This window comes from Nematolebias whitei, chromosome 22 (assembly GCF_014905685.2).
Source record: "Nematolebias whitei isolate Nwh7 chromosome 22, NemWhi1, whole genome shotgun sequence".
Lineage (NCBI taxonomy): Eukaryota > Metazoa > Chordata > Actinopteri > Cyprinodontiformes > Rivulidae > Nematolebias > Nematolebias whitei.
In genome coordinates this window covers 7,463,800-7,472,908 of record NC_056519.1, presented here as the reverse complement: position 1 = coordinate 7,472,908, position 9,109 = coordinate 7,463,800, and the positions used below count along the sequence as shown (strand labels likewise).

General features: G+C 42.0%; 1 protein-coding gene across 1 annotated transcript in view; it reads right to left on the bottom strand.

The window, feature by feature from the left end:
- Positions 1-564: 564 nt before the first annotated feature.
- LOC119428468 (dynamin-1-like protein) overlaps positions 565-9,109 on the bottom strand; it is a gene marked incomplete at its 3' end in the record, with an annotated part of 12,663 nt that continues 4,118 nt past the window's right edge. Inside the window, 14 exon segments of the mRNA XM_037696150.1 lie at positions 565-742; positions 831-990; positions 2,556-2,665; positions 2,748-2,882; positions 3,230-3,283; positions 3,358-3,450; positions 3,530-3,619; positions 4,106-4,261; positions 4,494-4,614; positions 4,776-4,982; positions 5,763-5,894; positions 7,167-7,287; positions 7,387-7,549; positions 7,667-7,753. Coding sequence (XP_037552078.1) covers positions 686-742; positions 831-990; positions 2,556-2,665; positions 2,748-2,882; positions 3,230-3,283; positions 3,358-3,450; positions 3,530-3,619; positions 4,106-4,261; positions 4,494-4,614; positions 4,776-4,982; positions 5,763-5,894; positions 7,167-7,287; positions 7,387-7,549; positions 7,667-7,753 — 1,686 coding nt within the window.

Below are 9,109 nucleotides of genomic sequence, written 5' to 3'. Positions count from 1 at the left end.
TTTCATCAGTTTGTAAGTCATACTATAGTATGTGTCATTTTTCATCATGTCTTCTTTTGTGTCCCTCTCACAGATCAATCTGCTCCTGGCTCGGGTTCACACCACCCAGAGGTGAGATCCAGTAAACAACTATTTGATTGTTCCGGAAATCTTCCAAAGTGCTGCTTGCTCTTAAATAGGAATATTTTTTTTTTTTAATGTAGAAATTTTCATTTCTTTGTCTTCCCAGCAATAAAGGAAGAGGCAAAGCTAAAGGGAGGTTGAGATAAATGTAAGAAAAAGGACACAATTATGAAGTATGGGTTTATTTCAGGAATAACATGGAGTCACAACTCAAATAATAAATATTGGCAACAACATCAAGATTTATGTATCTTCTTATATACTTTACAGTGCGATGACAAAAGTGCAAAAGTCACATTGAGTACATCAATAAGTTAAAGTAAAACCTGTTTACAAACGGATTCAGTGCTTTTCATATTCTTTTCCATAGCAGCGTAGACGACACGAACAAATAATAAAAACTCAAAGTAGTTTCTTGTGTAGATATGGCGTTGTAAACAAGAAATGTTTTTACACTGAGCATTTTAAATAAATTACACCTAATTCCAGTGCTTGTAAGCTAACATGAGTACGTTAGATCCTCATGATGTGGAGCACGTACCCACTGGACAGAAACAATTTGTTACCACAGATGTGTTTCTCTGATTTCAGCGATCACCTGACTGGCTCTATGCAATGCCTGAGAATAAAGAAACACTGATCAGATACGGAAGCAGTACATATTTAAACAAAAAGAAAAGCCCTCCTCCTCGAAGGGAACACTTTACCTGCAGCATGTCAGCGGCCTCCTTGCGCCGCTGGGCCATGTCCTCCGACTCTGTCAGCAGATCGTTGAGGAGGCCTGATTTGTACAACTGGCCAACGAGCTCGCTCTGCAGGCTGTCCTTCACGTGGTTGACCAGGAAGTGCATCACTGCCTTTGGCACGCTGCAGCAAACACAGGGAACAAGATGGCTGTGGGGTTTAGTCGTCAAGCTTTTCTGATAGACACACATCTTTCTAATTCAACAAAAACAATGAGGCCGATTAATTTCCTTCTAATCCAGATGAAAACTGTTGGATTTAACATCAGAACCTCAACATTGACTGATTTATCTGGAGTATGGGGACATAATCGTCCCATTATGCACCAGTATAAACACTGGGAACAAGCCGTGTGCTTACTCGCACAATATATCCAGTAGAGGGCGCACTACTTTCAGCATAGCCAACAATACATATTTTGCTGAGAGCATGATAAGTTCATTTTAACTATTACTAATTAATTGGGCTTTTCCCTCTTCAGGGGTCACCTAACTGCATCCATATATCTTCTATTTGTCTTTTTACTGGCAGCTGCATTTCTAACATCCTTCTACCAATATACCTCCTGTCCCTCCTAAGGAGAACCTCAACATCTTCATTTCTGCCACTTCCAGTTCTTTCTCCTGTCTTTTTGTCACAAATCACTCCTGGACATTTTCAAGTCCTTGTAGCCTCACTGTTCTACCTGACCCTCTGTCATTCACACACACGATCTTACTACGGCTGACTTTCATTCTTTCAAGTGCATACTGCCACCTGTTCTCACCACAGCTGACCATGTCATCTGCAAACAAAAGCTGATTCTTGATGCAAACCTGTCCTTATACATACTATAGTATGAGTCATTTTCATCCTTTTAGAAGTCATACTATAGTATGTGTCCAGATTTCTTCATGCAATACCAGACCTCTCTCATCCAAGTCTAGCTTCCACAACTCACTCCATCGTGTAACTCATCGACTTAAAAATGGACACCAGCACACTTCTCCATTCCTCAGGCAGTTTTCTCACCCTCAAATATGTCATTAAATGTTTGAGTCAGAGACTCCAAACCTCCTGCCTTTCCAATCACCAATTCCTGTTAAACTCATCACTTGTCAGAACATTAACCCTGCTGCACACCCTTTCCAGCCTGATCCCTCTGTCTCACCCTCTTTAGTGTTCAGCCTCACGCTTTGCATCTCCTTACATTCCTGTCCCTCACTATTCAACCACTAGGTTTCCTTATCATCCATTCTCTGTCCAGATGATACCCAAGTACCTTAATACCTGTCTCTCTAATTACTGTTGCTGTAGTAGTCCAGTCATTCTGCACACAACCATTCCATGCTGTATTCACCTTAGTATCCAATTTCCCTGATGTTTCCTCTTCTACACTATACTCCCTCTTTTGGAAATAAATGTTAATTACATCTGTTTCCATTCTCTTGACAAAATCCAACACAATCTGTTCTTCCTAATTTATTTCCTCGACATGCACTTTTAACGTGCAAAGAATTAGAAATTTTGGTTAAAAAAAAATTGTTACAAATACAGCTAACTTGTAGATCTTTATTAAATTTAATACTTTCAGAAGTGTATTTAAGGTATAAAGCAGTGATTTATTTTCAAGTTAATTATTTGTAACTATTTCCATGAGCAGGTGAAGTATGATTTGTTTTTGTATTGAAGGTGTTGTTCAGTTATACCTGTCTTGGATATTCTTGCGCACGATGAGGAAGTAAGACTTGATGAGGCGTTCAATGACCTCACAGTCCCGCTGCTCACGAGATGACAGTTTCCTAGCAACAGGGACGGGCTGGAAGGAAATGAAGAACAGCAACATTTTAATAAAGGTACAGATGATAAATCATAATGAGAGCAGGCCAGTGTTTTGTTACCACATCGAGCAGGTTCACGGCTCCTTTCAGTGGACTTCCTGGTCCAGATCCGGAGGCGTCCTCTCCTTTCTTCAGCATCCCTCTCCAGTTGCCAGTGCCGTCCTGATCGCCCTGAGACCCAGCTGCTGCCCCGGCCTGGAGAACAAGTAGACCCTCAACTTTTTAAAATAGCTAATCGTCATTATACCACTGAAACACCATCATCATGGTTCCAACAGGTTACTTCTTAAAAAATTAAATTAACGTGTTGAACAGAGGAAGGAGAAAGCTGTTTGTCTCTAAACATTTCAGGAAACAGTTGGTGCAGGTTCAGAGCAGACAGATCACAGAGCGTGCCAGCAGCTCATGCGCCCACCTTGGTACCGTCCACATCGGCTCCAGAAACCACAGCTGGGCCTCGGCCAACAGACTAGCAAGAGGAGGAGGCCACCAGCTGCAGCACCAGAATAATTTGTGTGATTTGATCAGATTTTAAAGCTCACCTTGTCTCTGGGTACGGCAGAGGGCAGCTCTCTCATCCTGTTTCTCCTGTGCTCCTAAAATAACAAGAAGTTGAATAAATATTTTTTGAATAATTAGACGCGTTTGTGTTTTCTGTCCGAGTCCAGACCTCGATGTTGTTGTTCATCACCCCGCAGGCGTCGGCGAAGTCGGGATGTTTAGTGTTGATGTACGCAAGCTCGATGGCCACGAGGTTGTGGACCTGCAACCAGAAGACGTGTTCAGAGCAGACGTGTCCAAGCGAACGGGTGAACAGAACCTGAGCGGGTCCAAGTCGGTACCATCTCGTTGGTGATGGGCAGCCTCTTCCTCAGCAGGGAGGTCACCACCTCTACGATGGCCTCGTGGAGCTTCGGGAACCTCTGCAGCTCCTGCTCGAATAAAACAACAGAAACCAGGCTGAAGGAATTCACTGGAACAAGATCTAGAGCCCGAAACTGAACCATTATAAACATCTACAGTTAGCTTAATGTCTAAAAGCTAATACCAACAACAGTAGCTAAATTATGTTAAATAATGCAAACCTGCAGTTGGTAGCACAGTATCTAAAATGTGTAAATCAAACTAAAAGCTAAAACCAACAACAGTAGCTAAAGCAACTAAAATCTACAATTTGTAAAACTGAAAGCATGAATCAAACAGTAGCTGAAAGCTAAGATTAGCTACACAAAAACAGGTAAAATAAAACTGGCTAAGAGCAACACACACTAAGAACAAGGAGCTAAAGATAAGAACAGCAGAAGAGCAGCAAAACAGTAGTTTAAGCTGGGGCTAGCAGAACAACGGCTAAAAGGTCAAAGTGAAGCAGATCTGCTGACTCAGCATCCTGTGAGTGAGGAGGGGGGTTCTGTCGGTACCTGCGTGCTGTAGTTGCTGCAGTGCTGGATGATCCTCTGCATCTCCTCGTGGACCAGCTCCACGCAGCGCAGACTCGGCTCCTCCAGCCGCTTCACCTGCTTCTTCACCAGCAGCTCGAAGGAAACCTCGGGCACGAAGAGCGACGGGCGCGGACCCTGGGGGAGGGGGTGGGGTTTTAACAATGAGCTAGGGTGACATGAAAGGATGCATATCGCCCGCCACACTCGGGGTACGTGTTGTGAACGACTCAGCTGCTGCCGCACCACATCTGATCTCAACATGTTTAAATCAGTTGAATTATTATTTTTAAGTCGTGGCTGCGTCAGCAGAGAATAAATAAACGATCGATATTGATCAGTGATATTAATCTGGACCTGCTGAACTCACCGTTGCGTTCCTGATGGCTGTTAGGATGTCTATGGTGCTCAGTCCTCCCAGAGGATCCACAGACTCCAACGTTCGACCAAACGTCTCGTGGAAGATGTAACAGATTCTGGCTCCGCCGCACCTGAAAAAAACGGGGGGGATCAGTTGTGATGTGAACCCTGTGGCCTGCGCTCCTCAATTTACAAGTTTCTATCATAATGGATGATGAAACCAGAGCAGCTCTGGTTCAGCTCTGGTTCCTGTGAACCAGCAGCGCCCCCGTGTGGCGCAGCTGCTACTTACAGCTCAGCCGTCTCGATGTATTTCGCCGTGCCCTCGATGGTGTTGCAGTACTCGGTCGCAAATTTGGTGATGAGCTGAAGCAAGGTGGCGCTTTGATCCTCCACGGGTTCTCCGTAGCTGCCGAGCAGGGACTGGTACTGGGCCGCCAGGACGTTGATCCGGGTCTTCAGCTCGGGCAGGCAGTCTCTGATGTGATGCATCAGTAATCTGACATGACAGCAAAGGTGGTTTTACATCACACACAGCAGCAACTCAGATGGCTCAGACTAATTCCTGGAAACTCTGTGAACAGCTACAAGTTTAAATATGTGCAGGTAAAAAAGTGAAAAGTTTTCTTTTATCCTTCAAACATTTTGTCAGAAAATCCATTTTTTCAGATATTTTTTATTCAAAATATCAATTTCCATGATTTGCCGAAAAAAAAGCACATCATTAAATACTTTATAGTCAATTTAGTAAAATATCTTATGAACCATTTCACAGATTTAAATAAAATTTTCAGAAAATAGTCATTTATTTTACCTTTAAAATTGTTATCTTTTTAAAGCTAATCATGTTCAAGAATGTTGCCACAGTCGCCTGACCTTCACAAAAAAACTAATCGGTTTTAGATACTGAGCCAATATTTGGTGTGGGAGTAGCTGAGGATCATCCCATCACACTGCGAGTGACGTCTTGCATCAAATTGTGTCCTGGACGAGGTTTGAGCGAAACAGCTACTACACTATCGTCTCTCAACATATTCATCCATTTCAGCATGAACGATGGCGGGTGATGTGCATTCCGTCAAGGAACGGGAGGCCTTTAATCTTAAAATACTTTTGGAATCAAAAGTAAAAACAAAAGATTAAAAAAAAAAAAGATAAAACTGAGTTTAAAGCACCACTTCTGCTCTTAAATGTGTCAAAAACAAAACTTAAAGGAAACTCTGTTCTAACAAACAGCAGTGACTGGCGTTGAAGCGAGCGAACGCTCAGTCTGGTTTACCTGTTCAGGGTTCTGGCCAGGTATTTGGTTCCGTTCCTGTTGGCGAGAGACGGGTACTTTTTCTGCAGGAAGGCGTGCTCGTCGTGGATCGCATCAGCCACCGACTTTTTATTGTTGATGTCCAACTGGCTCCTGAACATCCAAGACAAAAAGGTAACATTTACAGCAGGAAGTTTGTGTTCGGGTTCATAGAATCACAACAAAACATTCTAGAGCCAAGCCACTGCATTTCCTGCGAAAATGTAGTGTGAATACTTATTGCAGAAGAACTTGCTGAAAAACAGCTGAAATTAGCTAACATGCTAAAACATAGCTGAAAGGGAAGAACAAGCCTAAATTAGCAGAAGAAAACAGAACAGATCTGCTGAATGAGGTTTAATTAAACAGACATTAGCACAAAATCAGCTAAAGAAAAAGGATAAAATTAGCAACAAAAAATATTTAAAAAGTTGCCAAAAAGGCAGAAAGAAGCTTAAACTAAAAGAAGGAAATGGAAAGAGCTGAAATGAGCTAAAATTTGCATGAAATAGCAGAAAAAGTTTAAACTAGCTGGGGAAAAAACTGAAAGGAGAATAACAAGCTGAAATTAGCAGAAAGAAGGTAATTAGGCTGAAAGTAGCAGAAATTACCAAGAAAAACTGGAATCAATCTGAAAACAGCTGAAATTAGCTAAAAAAAATTCTTTAAAAAATAGCTGAAAAGTTAGAACAAGCTGAAATTTGCAGAAGAAAGCAGAAAGAACACGTTTGCCCAATTAGGCTGAACGAAGCAGAAATCAGCACAAAAAGTAGAAATTATCTGAAAAAACAGCTGACAAGTAGCTTAAAAAAGCTGAAATGACAATAAGGAAGTAGAGAGCACATTTTTGCTTTATTTGGCTGAAAAAAGTTTAAATTAGTGCAAAAAATGTGGAATTAGCTGAAAACGCTTAAATTAGCATAAAACAGCTAAATAGTAGCTGAAATAGTAAAAGAAGCTGAAACTTCCAGAAAGAAGTTAAAAGAAGCACAGAAATGTTGTAGTTCATAGAAAGAATCAGGAAGGAGCTGGAAGCAGCTGAAGTTTAAATTCACAAGGAAGCTGAAGCAGAACAAAATGTGCAAGGAGCAGTCAAAGGTTGTAAACGCATCTAAAGATATGAAGGATGTAAAATGAGCTCAATTCATTTTCTATCAGGACAAAATGTCAGAAAAGGCTAAATATTTCAAAAAGCTAAATTTGCACCAACACCAAACGTCAACGCAGGATTGTCCTGAAAGAGCTGAACGTTTTGGTTTATGGTTTGTTCAAAAAGCTTGAAAACTGCGGGACGAGAAAGAAGCTGAAACCGTACTGAAGAACGGACGTATTTTCTTTAAAAGTCCGACAGATGTTTCTCGGCGTACGGATCGGTGTTTGTGAGACCTGTTAACGACTCCGATGATGCCCAGTTTGACTGGAATGACGCGGCCCATCAGAACATCCATGGCATCGGTTCCGGCGTCCATCAGGTCCAGTTTGGTCACCACGGCCAGCGTCCTCCTGCCTGAGTCCAACAGAAGGTCGTGAAGAACGGAAGAAACTGCACCGGTCCCATTTCAACGGTTCGAATTGTGATCGTGGTGTGTCGGAGCGTTCCTCCTACCGTCGGGGTCCACCTCCCGGGCCACCTTCAGGGCCTCGGACGTGGCCATGTCTGTGTTGGCCGCCGTGACGGCGAGGATGATGCAGTTGGGGTTGGAGATGTGCTTCAGGATTAGATCTCTGATCTGAATCTCGATGTCTTTAGGCTGATCGCCCACAGGCACCTGAGGGAACGAGGGATTGGAAAGAAAAGACGTGGTTTGCTGAATCTTGGTCCTCTTTAGTGTTTTTACAAGAGTTTGAATAAATTCCCAGAGCGGAGGAGCAGGAAGTTCAGCTACCTTAGTGATTCCGGGCAGATCCACCAGCGTGAGGTTGACCACATGAGGGGAGAAGATCTTGAGATGGATGGGGTCATCGCTGATTCCCTGCAGGAAAAACAAGAGTCGCTTTACAAAAAAAAGGCTTTTAACCCCCGAGTGTTAATAATGAACACTGACAATAAAGTTTAGGTTCTACTTTGAATAAATTATGGTTTGACGTTTGCAAATCACTGCTTTCTGTTTTTATTTACTTTTCAAACAACTTCTCAAACCGTAGTTTTAGTTTCATCGTAGTTCAGTCAACAACTCGCCAACGTTTCATGGCAGCAGCATTTTGGATCAACTGAAGACTTTAAAGAAGTATTTGGACACCAAGAAAAAAAAAAAAACATTGCAATAGTCCAGTCTAGACGTGACAAATGCATGGACCAGTTTTTCTGCATCGCAGGTGGAAGAAGGCGGTTCTAGTAACGTTTTTAATGTGGGGGATAAAAGACACGTCCTGATCAAAAGTAACTCCAACACTTTTAACGTTAGAGCTGGAGGACAGATTAATGCATCCAAGGAGGGAGAAAGACTGAAAAATTCATTCCTAAGATGTTCAGGTCCAAAAACTAAAACCTCAGTCTTGTCTGAGATTAAAAGCAGAAAATTTAGGGTCATCCGTGTTTTTTTCTTTAAGACATGTTTGTAGTCTAAGTAGCTGATTAGATTCATTGGATTTCATGGACAAATATAACTGTGTATCATCAGCATAACAATGAAAATGTATCCCATAATAACATTACTTAATGGAAGCATATAGAGCACACTGGTCCAACTGCGTGAACTACAGGACAGATTTTCTACAACTGATTAAATTTTTGAAGTAAACCCAAATTAAGATGGCCGCCGCAGCTTCATCAAAGCTTGGTTGGTTTTGCAGGCGTGGATCTCAGATTTGCTGTGGTGGTTCAGTGAGATCACTCCCAACACCCGGAGCGCTAACAGATCGCTCAAGACTCTTACAGTTATTTTGAGATGATTGATGTCAAAAACTCCGACATGAACGGTGGAACTCGATACGCTTCAAGGCATTTAGATTTAGAGGTCAACCGATGCTGACCTTTAGATACGAGGGCAGCCAGTGACCAAATACACTAACTTTTTTGGTTTTTGGTAAATATGTATTTTTTTTTATGAACAAATCAGAACAATCATCAGCAAATGTACAATTACAGCAAGTAGAACTTGCTCATAAACAGATAACTAGACTTTAATGCCAGAGTTTAAAGTGAGATCACCTCAAGTTGAGAAATAATGTAATTCCGGTCAAACCTTAAAAATCTGCAGCAGTTGGAGTTTGTGTTGTGCACGACCGTCAGCTACTACCACAAAGATTAGCTAAACATCAGGACAAGCGGCTGATTTAGAGCCATTGTTGAGTTTTCAAGACCAGTTGGCGGCCATCTTCAATTAGGC